This window comes from Oryzias melastigma, linkage group LG14 (genome assembly GCF_002922805.2).
Source record: "Oryzias melastigma strain HK-1 linkage group LG14, ASM292280v2, whole genome shotgun sequence".
Taxonomy (NCBI): Eukaryota; Metazoa; Chordata; class Actinopteri; order Beloniformes; family Adrianichthyidae; genus Oryzias; species Oryzias melastigma.
In genome coordinates, this window is record NC_050525.1 from 6,332,692 (window position 1) to 6,349,610 (window position 16,919).

A 16,919-nucleotide genomic window follows, 5' to 3' on the forward strand; every position below is an offset into this window, starting at 1 on the left:
GATGAGTGCTAGTGCCGTGGCAGAACTTTGAATGTTTCTTGTCATGTTTTCAAACAGAAAAAAGGGTCCAACTGCTTACTTGATAGAACGTTTATTTTTAATGCTGCTGAAGAAGCTTCTCAAAGCCATCTGTGTGTTTGGGTCACTGACATATATAGAAATTGTCAATTGTCCAGCTGTGCGGCACATGCCAGGCACTGCTGTGACATTATCCAGTACTTGTTTTCATCCATCGCCATGGTTTCAAATTACTTTTTGTGTGAGGGGGTTTGTGTTTACTTGTATACTTAGGAATTAAATGGAAACAGTGCAATTGTGAAATTGATTTTTTCCGACGTTTCTTAAAGTTTTGATAAAGTTTTGCGCATATGTGTAATAGAAATGGAGCTAGTGAGATAACTGAAAGAACAAGAAACTTCCAAAAACTTCTGTGAGTTCGGGCCATTCTTACCAATCAGCTTCCCTGACTTAACAAAACTTCTGACAAGTCAAACACCAAGAAAGGAAAATATCCTATTAAAACTGCAAGTGGTTTTCAATGGTCTTAAGGCGATACCCGCCCCTTGCCATTACCCCCTTTATCTACCCTCACTAGCTGAGTGACTGGTTCAAGCCCATCATCTTCCCCCTTTGCCTCTGTCTCCATTGTTAGTGCTTCACATTCATGAAAACTCCTGTTTTCAAAATGGTGGCTTTTCTGTTGGTTTTACAGTATCTCCATAGCAACCACTTTCTTTTTTGGTCACCTGGGTGTGATGAACAGCTCTATGGACGTTTTTGAAGTTAACTTTTGGGCTTGGTAATGGGTTTTTTTTTATTAACCACGCCCACTTTTCTAATATGTTCATATTGGATGTTATATTGTTTTGTTGAGATTCAGACAGAGATTTTTTTCAGTTTTTAACAATATTCCGGTAAATAATGTGCAAGTAACAGAGGAGCCACACTTTTGCAAGCTTGCCACACTAATGCCATTGAAAATTGTTTTTCCCCCCAAGTAACTTCTGAATGACAGAGATGGATGGATTGATTCAAAATACTGATAGTATCGATCTCAGGTTGGTATCGGATCGATACCAGCCCACAGACATTAATATTTCCACTCTTGTATGAAACATTTCTGTACTAGCAAAGAGGACCCAGCTTTTAATAAACTATTTTCCATTTCATTGAGAATATTGTCCTAATTCTGTTTTTATGTTTATCAAGTAATCAAAAGAGGAAAACTTACAAAAAAATTATTTTCAGCGATTTAAAAGAATTTAGGATTTTAGGTTCGTGTACATCCGCAACATTTACAAAAAATATCAATATCGGTATCGATATTGGCGATATTGACCAGATTGATACCCTAATGCTCAGTATCCCCCAGCCCTACCGAATGATGGTCAAGGAGTTAGGAGGCGATTGATCAAAAACCCCAGGAGGAGTTTACAGGTGATTTGGGGGAAACTAGAGATGGGTGCTTAGGTTGTGGTTGTAGACTTCAGGTAGCAGTCTGTGAAGTTTTGTGAAGATTGCTTGGACAAAAGTTTATTTCTTCTTAATTGTGTGAAAATGTGTAAATTGCCAAATTTGACATTTTGCCTCAAAATAGCCAGCAAGCCAAAAGTTCCTGTGGCCATCCCATAATAATTCAATCAAATCTTTTTTGGATATCCACGACTCATGTATTTTGGTTTTGTTGGTGGATTTTTTATTTTTTTTTTAGCCCCTTGAAAGATTTTAGCCCTATTTACTTTTTTTTAAAGTTTCATCTGTGTAATTTCATCATTTTTCTTTTAGGGAGGGGGTCGTTCGTTTTATATTTTGTGTAAGGTGGCGGCAGGGCCAGTGCACAGAGTGTCATTGGGGAGGAAAAATTTGACTGGAACTCGACATCATCGTCTGCAACTACCAAAGGAACATGATAGCGGCCCCACATGGCCACCAACCTAATTTTTTTAAAACCTCCCAATGATGAAAATCCTGTTTTTTTTTATTTTTAACATTTATGTGTGGCATTTTTCTTATAAAAAGAGAACAAATGTAATAAGAAATCCTTTTGTTTTTGCATTTCTGAGTATTTCTCCTTTTAAATCAATCAAACTGTCTTGGACAGACTCTGTTTGAATGAATGATCTTCTTTCCATCAACAGCTCTGCTGCACATGCACTAAACCCTCATCTGTTCCTAGTGTCTAGTTCAGGTTCTGGAGAAGAGAAGATGGTATCTTCACATTGACTGCAGTCAAATGAGCCGCCGTTCACATTTCTGTGGTCAAATCAGCATCACTGGATTTTTGGTGTGAGTTTCATCCAATACTTACGGTAGCAGGACTGAGAACGCTGGAAAATCTCCACCAGACTCCACGGAGCTTCTTGATGTGACCACGGAAATGTGAACGGCGGCTCATTTGACCGCAGTTGGAAAGGATTGTAAATCAATGAAAGAGCATTTTGATGTTAGCTTTGATTATTTTATCAAGAACTCTGAGAAACCAATGATTGAATGTATTGATCACAGTCAATAAACATTGGAGAATTAGCTAAAAGAGTCTTTGGTGAACTGAAGGAGAAAGAATCAGGATTTTGGAGGAAGTTCTGTCCATGAAGATCTTCACTTCCTCGTTCTTGACGTTTTTATGTCGCAGCGGTGGAGATTTACTCTAGGAGATACAGAGTTATCATAATCACACAGGGTGGATCAGGAACGGGGCTGCTGAGCTCAGCACCAAAAGCCACGCCCCTTCAGAGAAGATTTTGGAAACAGAGGCTTCAGATCAACATTAAAAAATGACTTTTTAAGACATTTAGGCTGTAGGATTTTGGTTAAAAACTTCATAATCATAATTAAAACACTACTGGAAATGTTTTTTAAAAATGAAAAAAAGGAATGGGGGACTTTAAAGTTATCTTTCATATTTCGAGGCTAAAAACAATACATTGCTGAAGTTTAGAAGTCTCAAAGGTATAGCTTATTTTGAGTTAGTATCATCATTAGCTTTTGGTCCTTTATTGGGTACAACACCACCCTGAGGAGCCTTTGAAGCAACAGCTCTATGCACAGAGGCCAGCTTAGAACACCTGAAGGTTCTGATATCAGAATAGCTTCATATAATGTTGTTATGTGTAACTGCTTGGATTTATTCTACTGAAGTGTGAGAGAAAATTCAGTCTGACACTGACGGCAGAAACGGTTGAAGGATGAGGTCTCTTCAGCTTCACCGATTCTCCACGTCTGACAGCTGTTCCAGCTCCACCCCCTCTCCCCGTGTCAGGTAATTTCAAAGGGAGGTGCGGCGGCACGTCAGGCTGCCACGCTGCAGTGGAGCAGCTGCTCTGAGGCTGGTTGAGGGGAAACAAGAGAGAATTTGAAGAGATTTGGTTTCTGCTTTTACCGCTTCTGGACTCCTGTCAGCCTCACAGAAAAGTGACTTCCTTTCCTCCGAGCTGCTGTGACATGTTTGAGGTTTATTCTGGTGTCGTGTAGTGCCGGCGCCGCTCCACCGCAGGCAGCTGTCGATTCACATCCACGCTGCTGTCACTCAGACATTTAAAACTCCAAAACTTTGACATTATTTCATCTTTTCTGCCCTTTGTCTTCCTCCCACGATGATCTGAGGGATGGTTCGTGTCTTAGTGGGCTTGTAATAAAATCTTTTAACCCTTTAACACCTGAGGCTTCGCCGGACGCTTTAATACAAAATCTTTAACATAATGTAACTTTTCAACTGTTAACACGACCAACGTAATTCTAATAGATTGTGAAGGAGAAAAGCAGCTCACTGGAGGTCCAGTCTTAAAGGGTTAAATTGTTCGGAAATCTGAAATCTTCAGATGCTTCAAATAAAATAGAATTTATTTAACCTCCTGTCAACCAAAGAAAAAAAAATGAAAACAAATTTCTTAATCCACCAAAAAGTACAAGTCCCACCCCTTCACCTTTGGCGTTATAGAAAAGCCCCAAACAACCTCTGTAGAGACCAGAAGGAGTTAGTTAATTCAGTCGTTTGCAATGGTTGAGAGTTAGTCCAGTTTAGAAATTGCATTGTTGGTACTGGCAGTAAAGAAAAGACAAACTCGATTTTTCTGCTTTTTTTCAGTTTTTTTCTGTTTAATGATGTTTAGTTTGTTTTTTTTGGCAGGAAAGTTTTTAAAAGTTTAAAAAATATTAAAATACTGAATAAATGGATCCATGACCCAATAAAGACAGTTCAGAAAGTCGGAAAATACATACAAGGGCAAAACAAGAGAAAAGCTGAAGAATTTTAGTGGACATTTAAAGCTTTAAAAGGCTTCGAAAAGCCATCAGTGCTCCTGTTGCCGGGCAGAATCTGTGTGATGTCATCAGCTATGAGCTCCTGAGCATTATGTAAGTGAAAAAACAATGTTTGTATTAATTAAGAGAAATGTGATTTTGGTAAAACTAGAAAATATTTTCAGATGTAGATTATTTGTGACAAAAACCAACAGTCTGTTGAATCGATCAGTTCCATTGTTGAGAAACCCTTGAAGAGAACATTAGTTCTTCGGGATTGGGATTGTATTTAAATTTTTTATGAATCTCTAAAAACAGTTTTTGAAACCAGCACTTGAACCTGCTAAAGGAGCTGAACGACTGGTTTCCAGAATGGTTGGAACAGCATGAAGTAGTTTTAAAGGTGCAGAAGATCCAGAGGAGGATATGTTGGAGTGAATATTCTCAGCGTGAGACTGGCCTTCAAACGGTTTGCCTCCATCTTTCTCTGTTCTCGTTTCCTGAAGCTTCTACCTGTAAACCGCGGATCTTTCCCGCCACCGCCGCCACCCCCACCTCGCTCAGTCCTGAGGGTTACAATTTAATGAACTCTTTTGAAGTCCTCTCTCGGCCCTGCAGGCCCTCTGGGTGTGGAAATGTTCGGCCACATTCACAGGCTGACGCTGTCGCTCCAGCACGGCCATGTGTGTGCTCTTCATCAGAGGTCAGGTACCACGCTGTGACTGAGCTGCAGGCACGAGTCTCTGCTGACACAACCACACCTGATGTTCCCACCAATCAACCTTTAACAAGAAAAAGACCAAAAGAGAAACCTTTCCTTCCAACTCTGAGCATTTTGTTGACTTTCCGCTGTGAAGCTAAAGAATTATTATTTTTTTTAAAAAAGGTTTATAAAGTTTGAGTTTTGGCAAACAGGAACTCATTGTAACCCTTGTGCTATCCTAGGCAAGTTTACAGTAAAAGTGGGGTCATCTGGACCCCATTAGAGAGCATGAGGGTTAAGGAGTAACATTTGTGTAGCCCTGCCCATTTTTCATATTTCAGTGCTTATAGTTAGCCGGGGAGCAAAATTTAATCAATTTTAGTGAGGACGGCCTCCTTCAAAAAGCTGAGAAAAATCAGTGGAAAGAGACAGAAGTATATTTTACTAAGAGTTATTTGATTGTTTTTAGAAACATGATAAAAACATCAAAGGTTCCTAAATCTAATAGCATTTTACAGCATCACATCCCTATGTTATATTTATTTATATATTAAACTGTTAAATAAAACATGTAGGAAGGAATAAGAAAATGTTTTTTATTACAAATTTGGCTTAAAAAATGTGAATAAAGGAATTTGAAAACAAATCTGATCTGGTGTCTTATAAGGCTAACGTTTAACTTAGCCAGGCACTGAACACAGAATTAAATAAGTGATTCACATTTGGTTGTTACTTTACTGTATTTAGAGTTGCAAACTGTAGAAATATAAATAATAAATTAATAGAAATAACTGCAAACTAAAACCCAGATGGGCGATCATGCCAGAACCAACAGCTGACTAGTGTCCATGTGGTTTGTAACAGCGGTTAGGAGTTAGTGCTCTGATTCCCTCTCTGGTCACCGGCGGGAGCTGTGTCCAGTAGACAGTCCCTGGATGCCGCTCACCGGACTCTCATCTCCACAGGACACTTAAGCACTTTCAGAGCCTCGTTCTGTGCGAAGTATTATTTGTGCCATCCTGCCTGCATAACCGAGCGTTTTGTACCTGAACCTAATCTTCTGTTTCTGACCCTGCTTCATCCATGTTTGCCTGCCGCCTACCCTGACCCTTGTCTGGACTCTGACATCTCTAGTCTCTTCTTGGATGATCCCACGCTTGTGATTGACCTTTAATGTCTGACCCTGATTTAGCTTTGTGGACTTTTAACCTTGCTTAGTTCCTGTCTGAACTAATAAACCTGACGGATCTGGAACCAGCTGTCTGCCCGTTTGTGACTATGGAACTTCACTGGATGACTTATAGTCCGTAAAATGAAAAGGTGGATTTTTAAAACTGAACAGTTTCATCAAGAATTTTCGTCGTTTTTGAAGGTCTGCTTGTTTGCATCATTAGTGGCAGGATCTGTAACTCTGAAGATTGTCCTCGTCATGCAGCAATCCAACATCGCACCAAATGGCTCCCAAGCGCGGCTGTGTCTGAAGCTCGCCGCTTCCTTTAGAGGAGGGGTCAACTACTGAGAACAAATGTCACACACTTAGGTTTGTGACAGCTAAGGGGACTTAAACCTGATCATGAAAAAAGAGAGAAAGATGCAGATTTTATGCACAAAACGACACAAACAGAGAAAACTCCACTGGACAACTTTCTATTTGAACATTGAACTCTCCTCCACTATCAAGTGGGAAAGGAGATAAATCTGTCTCTGGCTTCAAACTGGAATAGTCAGAAACTTTATGACGACAGACTGGAGGCCAGTTACATTGCTGGAATAGCCTGCAGCTCTGTCAGTGTGGTGTGAATCCGATGATGTCTGCTGGTGTGACAAGCAGCTGTCAGGGAGGATAACAAACCAGCTGAGAGTCAGGATTCAAGGAAAACTCTATTTAAAAGTGCAGACACAAAAACAACATGAATGGATGTGAGTTCTCGCAGTCACTAATGAAGTCACTATCTAACCCTAAAACCAAATGTCCCTAATCATGAATCACTTTAAACCCAGGTGGAACCAGTTTGGTTTCGTAAAAAGTCAAACTTGTCGCTGAATGTAATACATAATATGTCCAATAGAACCACAAACACCATAGAAATTCACTTTGACTGATAAGTTGCTGTTGACATTTATATTGGTGACCTTCTGTGTCCCAGATCATTAGTCACATCAAATCATCACCAAAACTTGTGTCAGAGAAGTGACGTCATAAAATAGAGTCTAGTTTAATGAACAAAAGTATGGTACAGTAAAACCAACACATTCTCATCCCAAGTCATCACATGTTGACGTTTGGTTGAGGACCCCTCTGCGTCCCTTTTTGACGTTTTGGGTGTCCCTAACTCTTCATTTTTTTTGGTGTGGTCCGCAATCCTCAGGACGTGGTACCAGATGCAGTACTGGTACCATAACCCGGTACTGGTTCGCGTCTGATGCCGAGTCCGTTTAGCCCCCCGATGCTGCATCTGGTACCGGTTTGGGTGCGATACCGCACCTGATCCAGTGTCGGGTTAGGGTTTGTGTACCAGTGCGCCATGCAGTGCGGTACTTGACCGGATGGGGACACCAGATGGGGACACCCAAAATGTCAAAATGTGGCACAGAGGGGCCCTTAACCAAACATTAATATGTGACAACTTGGGATGTGAATGTGTTGATAACACAATGAGGGCTGTGTAGATAAAAGTAAGACAAAACACCTCTTCCCACTTTCCAGAACCAGTGACTTTAGGGTCAGAGTTAACTTATTTTTGTTTCATTTTTCTCTTATTTACAACCCACAGACGCAGAGCAGCAGGTATGCTGCTATTTTCTGGACCATCTTCCACCACTTCTGGGTCTAAAACTGTCTGTGGGTGTATTGTTTACACCATCAGCTGTTGTAGTTTGGCAACAGTTGCTGCCCGAGATCACCGTTATAATTATTCTGTTGTTTTTTTACAAGGTAACAGCTGCATTTCTCTATTTTGGGTTCAACAGTTCTATCTGTTTTAGTTTAATAGACAATGACTGTGAGTACATGTGAGTACTTTGTTGAATCAATGTCTTGTGACTTTATGATGTGTTTTATACAGTAATGTAAAAGGGGAAATGTTGTATTTAAGACAAATAAAAGTTGTATTCAAAACACAGACAAATCTGACCAACAACACATATGTTAAAAGCTAAGCTTAATATTTTTATTTTATTTTGTAAAGTTGAGCAAAAAGTACTATTTTGGACACAAATTAGTCCACATGTGTACATCTCACTTTGACAGTTCTTACGCCATCAAGAACTCCCCAGGAAGAAAAAAAATATTAAAAAGACCAGAATAAATGTTTCAAATACCAGCTAATTTGTGGCAAAAATTAAAAAAAATGGTTCTGTTAAAGTGTTTGAATGCTTTAATGACATCCTTCCACAGTAAATGCAAATTAGATTTTTTTATAATTGTGTTGAACACAAGTTCTTTCAATAGTTTATTCGCTCTTCTAGTTTTCTTTCTTCTGAAGTAAATTTTTCTCTGTTCTGACATCAAACTTTGTTGAATTTCTGCCTTGTTCCCCTTACTTAAAACAAATGATCCACTGAAAACTAATTTTTGCATAGAAGTTTATCACAGCTAAGGAGAATTTTGCTATCATTTCAAATCAAAATGAAAAGTGAAGGCACTGTAAGTCTTTAATATGTCTCTTGAAGATGTGTCCCAGACTGCATGCTGCAGAGACAGCCTCTTTGGAAAAACAAAAGTCTTTCTGTCTTCAGTAAACCCACAGACACAGAGTCCACATGCAGAAACCATTTAGACTTCAAGCTGTGTTGGAAGACCGCTGCCATCTCAATTTGTCAGTGGTAAATAAAAACCTGGCCGATCCTAAAGCAAAAACAGCTTTTAGACTGAAAACTTTGTGGGGGTTAACACCATTGACTGTATATGACAACTATAGCAAGTGACTGTGATGACACCCATTTAAAATGGTTTGGCCGCCATCTTTTCACAGCAAAGCTAGAACCAGACAATGTCAGTAAGAACTGATTGGCCTAAGCCGGTCTGGGTCAATAAACCAACAGTAGCCTCATTCACCACTGAAGCTTTAGGCAAGCAATTATATAAGGATCTGCAATCATTTAGTCTGAACACAAAATCACAAGTAACAATTTTAACGTTTGTTGATGTCCTCCTTCTCTACATCCATGAACCTCCACTTTGGTCTTTCTCCAGACGTCTTTCCTGATATCTCCAACCTCAGCCTCAACAACAACAAAGGCTAAAGAACAACACTAAAGAAACACAACGACAAAAGCCACAACACAACGACAAAAGCCACAACACAACGACAAAAGCCACAACACCACGACAAAAGCCAAAGCATGATGACAAACGCAGACAACATAACGGCAAAAGTCGAAGCAGGATGACAAAAGTCGAAGCACAGCAACAAAAGCCACAACACGACGACAAATGCCGAAGCACAACAACAAAGAACCACAACAACATAAGCCACAACACGACAAAAAAATGTGAAGCACAACAACAAAAGCTAAAGCACAACAACAGAGAAGCACAAAAAAGCAACAACACAATGATAAAAGCTGAAGCACAATGACAAAAGCCACAACACAACAACAAAAGTTGAAGAACAACGAGAAAAGCCGCCAACACAGCGACAAAAGCCGAAGCATGATGACAGACGCCGACAACACAACGGCAAAAGTCGAAGCTGGACGACAAAAGTCGAAGAACAGTGACAAAAGCCACAACGAAAGAGGAAGCACAATAACAAAAGCTGAAACAAAACGGCAGAACACAGAGCACGATGACAAAGCACAACAACAAAAGCCACAACACAACGATAAAAGCCACAACACATTGACAAATGTTGAAGAATGACAACAAAAGCCACAAGCAAAACAGCAAAAGCTGAAGCAGGATGACAAAACCGAAGCACAGCAACAAAAGCTGCAACACAACAACAACAGTGGATGCACAATGACAAAAGCTGAAGCACGGTGACAAAAGAAGCACTACTATAAAAGCCACAACACCACAACAAAGAAACAAAACGACAAAAGCCACAATCCAACAGAAATGGTTCAAAATGGATATGAATATCTCACTTTTTTTTGGAAGTTTCATTCAAACCTCCATCAAACCCCGGTGGGCCAGCACAGCGACCTCGGTTTCCCAGGGGTGGCTTTGTTGTTGTGCTGTTGACTCATGTCGTCATGCTTCTGCTTTTGTCGTTGTGCTTTGGCTTTTGTTGTGTAGTCAGTTTTTGTCGTCGTACTTTGGCTTTTGTTGTTTTGTTGTGGCTTTTTTCGTCGGCTTGCTTAAGCCTTTGAATGAATGAATGCATGAATGGATGAATGAATGAATTAAATGTTTTTTTCAAGCAATCAGGTTATAATACATGAAAAAAAGCATATCACATTAAATCACAAGTGGATCGCTTGAAAGGGAGTGGGAGGAAGTGAACTTATATTATCCCATCCTGACTCGACCATTTTCTCTACATGAATTATCAATATCCGGTTCAGGACTTAATATCAAATATTTATACTCTATAATAATAAATTCAGGTTGTAAAGGATCATTAATATCAGTGATGTAATCAAATTCTAAACATCCACAGACAAGTCATTTATATTAATCAGTAACAGTACTCTAAATATTCTCACTAAAAGACAATTTGTCGTCGTGCTTCGGCCTTTGTCGTCGCAATTTGGCTTTTGTCTTTGTGCTTTGGCTTTTGTTGCCGTGTTTTGGCTATTGTTGTAGTGCTTCTGCTTTTATCGTTGTCCTTTGACTTTTGTTGTGTTGTCAGTTTTTGTCGTCGTACTTCGGCATTTGTCGTTTTGTTGAGCTTTTGTAATCTGCTTCGGCTTTTATCATCGTGCTTCTGCTTTTGTTGCTTTGGTTCAACTTTTGTCGTGTGCTTTGGCTTTTGTTGTCGTGGTTTGGCTTTGATCATCACGTTTCTGCTTTTGTCGTTGTGCTTTGGCTTTTGTCATTTTGTTGTCGACTTTTGTCGTCATGCTTTGGCTTTTGTTGTGTAGTCAGTTTTTGTCGTCGTACTTCGACTTTTGTTTTGGCTTTTGTCGTCGACTTCAGCTTTTGTCGTCATGCTTTGGCTTTTGTTGCCGTGTTTTGGCTTTTTTCGTAGTGCTTCCTCGTTTGCCGTTGTGCCTTAGCTTTTGTTTTGTTGTTGGTTTTTGTTGTTGTACTTCGGCTTTTGTCATCATACTTCTGCTTTTGTCGCTGTGCTTCCACTTTTGTCGTTGTGCTTTGGCTTTTGTCGTTGTGTTGTCGGCTTTTGTCGCCGTACTTCGACTTTTATTGTCGTGCTTCGGGTTTTGTTGGCGTACTTCCGCTTCTGTTGTTGTGCTTTGGCTTTTGTCGTTGTGTTGTCGGCTTTTGTCGCCGTACTTCAGCTTTTGTCATTTTGTTGCGGCTTTTGTATTTATATGAGCCATGTTGGCTACTGTACCATCTGCTTCCCTCATTTATGTCCAGGTATTTTAACTAGGAGGGTTGTATGCGAATCGGTGTGAACACGTTTTTCATTCTAGTATGGTTTATGTTTAGAAGCTACCAGGATTCTCCACTAGATCTGTTCTATTTCAAACACGATGAGCTAACAGAATTTGTGGCTCCATTTTTATCTAGAATTTTGGGTGTCAGGAAGTGCTTCTGGACTCACATTTGACACTTTAAGTTAAAACTCTGAGGAGTTAACTTTAGGCTGAATGTTAGTCTGACAGTGAAGGACTGAGAGAGAGTGCATGACCAGCATCACATGTACTCGTTCTTTAAGAGGAACCAGATCTTATCAAGGCTGAGGCTTTGCTTCAAAAAGCTCCAACAACAACCAACAGAGTGTAAGTGGACCTTTGCATTGTCACATTACACAACTGGAGTCTCACACACACACAAACACACACACACACGGTGACCTTTTCCCTCTCAGCGGGTTTTGTGTCTCCACTTTGGTCTCGTCTCGTTGTGACCTTTCCATTTATTCTGTTTGCTCCAATCAGTCCCTCAGGTTTCACGATGAACTCTGCCTTCTTTTTCAGAGTTAAATGGGATTAATCTTTGGAGACAGAGAACCATGTCCTGCAGTCAGCTCACATCTCTGACCTGATGCCGGGCCTTTTGTGTTTGTCTCTTTTGTGCTGGGAGTTCTGTTTGCACAATTTCTGCATTTTATCCGCAACAGGCCTAGGAATAATTGCCATTTATCTACTGATGAACAAGCGCTTCAGAGCTGCAGTGAAAGAGTTGTGCAGTGTTTCTCCCATCCCAACCTCTAGTGGGAACTTTGGCACATTACTGCAGTATTGCTCACATTTAAGGGTTCTCTGTCTGTCATCTTCAAAATGTGATGTGTTTAAGACAAAGCTAAGAGTCAAAAGACAGAGGCCAGAGCCAACAGCTGGATATTCAGTAAAAACCACTTTTATGGTCATTATCAGCAAACTCTCCTGGTAAATATGAAGCTGAGAGCAACAACAAATGCAGAACAAATGAAAAAAAAGTTATTTTTTAAATATGTGCTTACATTTGAGAAAACAAAACATATAATATCATTATAAAATAGCAGTAGAGAATCACTTGTGCTAAAAAATAAAACTTCTTATTACCAATATGATTTTTTTCACTCTTGGGTTGATCAATTTTTTTCAAAAATGACCCTCTATTATGTATGTACAATTATGAATTAGGAGGCACAGATGGTACACAAGTTATAACAGTTGGGAACCAGTGAGCAAAAATTGTGTTTTATTTGTAGACTGTTGGTTCTTCTGACTGTGGTAAAAATGATAGTTCCACTATAGCTTCATGTTTTTAATGGTTTCTTTAGTCGATCACCTCAGTCCAAGAGATTCTGCTCCTGTCAGAAGATATTCTGCTCCAACTCTTTCTGAAGGTTTTTTCTCCAAATGTTTCAGCTTCTTCCACAGATGTTCATCAGGATGTGGATCGCAGTTCTAAACTTACGTGTTCAAGAACACGCTAAAATGTTATTCTTGAACCCCCGTTTAGCCAATAGTGTTCACACTGGACTAGCAGGGAGGGGCTTCTTCTTTTTTTTTACTGTTTCTTAGCGAATGTCCACCACCTACGGTTGAAAGAGGATGGTGTCAAATGTTGAAGCAGTGCAGATCGTGCTCTAGGCTTTTGCTTTCACAGCTTTATTCCGGGATATAAAAGAGTCGGTGTCATATCATTTAAACTGGACAAAAATAACAATTATTAATTTGTCCTTTGGGATCAATTTTCAAACACTTGCTACTTAAGTGAATAAAAGAGGACACCATCCATACTTGTTGTGTAGCGACACATGAATGTGAGAGTTTGTAACCTGGATGCTCAAAGTGCGTTTCTACCAGATTCGACATAAATAACATATATATATATATATATAAAATAAATTACACAAATGTTTGAAAGCAGTCGCTTGAATGCACATTGCTAAGGAGTGAGGTAAACGTTGCTATGGAAGGGAACTTTGTCGTTTCCTAATTATTTCATCTGTTTGTTTTTTGGAACTTTTTCCAGTTGAAGATCCACAAAGACTGAGACCAAACTGTCTAGCACAAGGGAGCAAATTTAGCTGTAGAAAGTTTGATTGTCCGCAGATTTTATGAAAGCTGCACTAATCAAACACACCATGTGTCAGATGCAGCAAAGGAGCCCAGACCATAACTGAGCCTCCTCCGTGTTTTACAGTACGGAGAAGGGATAGTCTTTTCTTTTTCCAGCATGGTTCTCTTCTGAAAAATGAGCTGATGTTGATGAAAAATCTTGTTTTGTCTCATATGAAGGATGTTGCTCTAGAATCTGTGCCAAACAGTGCTGTCCTCCTCCATGTTTGTCTCCCATGAAGATCTCAAAAGTGGTACTAGAAGACCTCTTGTTTTTACATTGTGAGTTTCAAAGGTTAAGGGTGTTGTCATGGAATCCTGGGACTGGTCCAAACAGGGCTGGGGTCTATAAAAATGGTTAACATCTGAAATGTGCTATAAAAACATGAAACAGTCCTCCAGAGAGTGATTTAAGATGATCTCCATTGTTAAAATCTGACTCCTATTTCAGAAATGTTTGATTTTTCATTGTTTTCTGACCTGCTCACACATAGTTGATGCTCATGTCCTCTCAGAGCAGATGGAGTCGATGCAGGTTATAAATATGGAACAGGTGCACACAAAGCCCCGCCCAGACGCAGTGGCACATTGACCATATGCCTGACACAAGCGCAGCAGGGTTGGTTTGAGGCCAAAAGATGGTTTGTTTTTCTGCAGGGATGAATGGGAACCGAACACACACACAGATTCTGTTTAAGAAACTTGAAGAGAAAACGTAGAGAGACAGCAGAGGAACTCTGTAAAGTTTACCATTACATAAGAGGAACTTTGTGTATCAAAGGAAATGAAGAAAAGCCGCTCAACTGCGACGTTCCTTTGTCTCATTTTTTCACAACAGAATATTATGCAACTCGCCTCCCGCCGTTCACACAGTCAGTCGCACAAGGTCATCCATCCCGCTACAGGAACAGTCTGACTGCTTCTTCTGACAAAATGCCAATTTGCTGGAAATAATTTGGTCTCATAGAAGCCAAGTGAAGGAGAAAGATGAACATATCAGAGATCGGGGAAGAACTAAGTGTTTACATTAATTCCCCTCCCTGGAGCTCTGAGGAAGCCTCTGTGGAGGCTGGGTGATTGGTGGAAAGAAGTGTTGTGTTTCCTGTCCTGCAAATGTATAGAATTTGAGTGTTCATTTTAATGTTTCTTTAAAGATTAAATTTCATCCCACTGTAGCATCTGGAGTCTTTGTGAGATTAGCTTCGATCTTGCTTGCTGAGGTTAGTTTGGGGTTGTGCGGGGCTGTAAGCTAGTGAGGGAAAGTCCCGCCCACAACTCAGAGGCTAATTTCTGATTATACACAGCAACTTTTAAGAATGAAATGAAAAAGTCGTTCAGAGAATTGCTTTTTAATTTTTTTAAGATACGAGTAATGCAGGTACATTGTGAAAATTAAAAAGCATTTCTGTTAATCCATTTCAGTTTTCAAATTTGATATTTCTAATTGAATTTTGGTACAAAATTACTAGAGAACTTTTTGAATATGAAACGTCAAATGAAATTTTTCTTTTGGCATTTTAAGTTCCAGAATGAGCAGTATTGAAAAGGAAAAAGAAAAAGTTGTTCTGGTTAATGCTTTTTAATTAAATTTAAGAGACGAGTAATGCAGGTACATTCTGAAAATGAAAAAGCATTTCCAGGATTGACTTTTATGTTAAATTATGAGTCACAAACGCTTCCATACAGGTGTTGAAACAAACAAGAACCACCAATGACAGGTACATCTCATGCTCAGGCACAGTTCTCAGAGCATTCTGCTTCTTTGTTTAGAGGATGTTCATAAATGAGTCATGCTGTGACTGAGAAAAACATACATGAAAACAGATCCAGAAATTGACTCATCCAAGAGGACTTGTCATTTTTCCAGTTGGCACAACAAAGTCCTGCTGTAGGAGTACGAGGACATTTAAAGGAAAAAAATCCTCAACTCAAAGCAGAAAGAAATAAACAAATAGTTCCTTCTATAAATATTATTATTATTGAAGCACGTGAGTTCCAAAAAGCAGAAACGGGACACAATGTGTATTTTCAACACCTGACGAAACCATGGCAACCGTAGAGAAAGCATGGGCGACTCGCCCGAGGGCGAAGAAGACGCTCTTCTGGATGGATGTCACAGTTAATCAGTGAGCGCGTGTGTGTGCGTGTGCACGCACGTGTGTGTATGGCAAAGGGATGTCATGTAAGCGTGACCTGTCATCACTACATCTGTCACAAAGCAGGAGAAGAGTGTGACTCTGAAGATGATGCTCCAATCAGTCAGCTGGCTCCATACACACACACACACACCCACACACATTCATGCACTCGACACGCACTGGTTGATCGTGGATCACTGGAGGAACATGCTTCTTTGTTGTTGCATTCTGAAGCTGTTGTGTGTTTGTTGACTTGTCTGTGTTATTGATGACTAACACTAATGACTTCTTGCTCTGCTGCAGCAAACAGGACCACCTGACCATCCCCAATGCTCCAGTGGCAGAGTGCCCCCCCTCTCCTCCCCGGACCGCGCCCCCCACCATGAAGGTAGGAGCCATTTTTCAGTCCAGCCTCAGACACAGATGACAGGCCGTCTGCTCTGCATCACTGCACAACTTTAACCACTCCACATGCCTGATGTTGGCAGGACTCAGAAGGATCCGGCTGCTGCTGCTGCATCTCTGACATAAAGACAGTCTGGTTCAGAATTATACTCTGCTGATGTACCTTTATCCTATCTTGTTTTTTACGGGCAAATTCTCAGCCAAACTGGTTTTAAAGACCTGCTCTAAGAATACAAGAAAAACATGAGCAAGGAAACACAAAAATCGTTTTTTATTGTTGAGGTCCAGTCCGCATCACTCTCATGAGACCACAGGATTTCTAATTGTGTTTTTAAATGAGTTTGAAGACAAAGCTTGGATCAATGTGGGTTCCTGTCCTCAGCTGTGACCACGAGCGACACAAGCAGCACAAATGAGCTTGGGGCAGAGAGTAAGGCATGTGTCACTTTTGACATGAGCAAGTGTATTCCTGGGTCACAAAGTGCTAAAGATGGCAGCGCTACGAGAGATCCTACGCAGTGACAGGAAACTCATGTCAGTTGATGATCAGCCATGGAGTGGAGCCAAATCCGCATTTCTATCCTCAGTGTCATGCTGCTAACACCCTTGACAACACTGAAAACTAAGGGCAGGGACTACCCTCACATGTTGATTAACAAGGCACCTGAACTTTACTCCACCAAAGCCTTTAATGACTTTGCCAAATTCTTTAGGGACAAATCAAAAACATTAGACAAACATGATATGAACCTTATCCACTAGAAACCAGTATAAACCCAATGGCTCAGTTTCAACCCATAAACAGTAAAGAA

At 40.2% G+C, this 16,919-nt stretch overlaps 1 protein-coding gene across 5 annotated transcripts in view; it reads left to right on the forward strand.

Moving 5' to 3' along the window:
• LOC112138660 (rap1 GTPase-activating protein 2) overlaps positions 1–16,919 on the forward strand; it is a 63,522-nt gene that overhangs the window by 26,996 nt on the left and 19,607 nt on the right. For all 5 annotated transcript variants that reach the window (XR_002917825.2, XR_002917826.2, XR_002917827.2 and 2 more), the window contains one exon: positions 16,006–16,090. Coding sequence is in view for 1 of the 5 variants with exons in the window: in XM_024261261.2 (XP_024117029.1) it covers positions 16,006–16,090 (85 nt within the window). In the remaining 4 variants the exon portion in view is untranslated. The remainder of the gene's footprint in view (positions 1–16,005; positions 16,091–16,919) is intronic.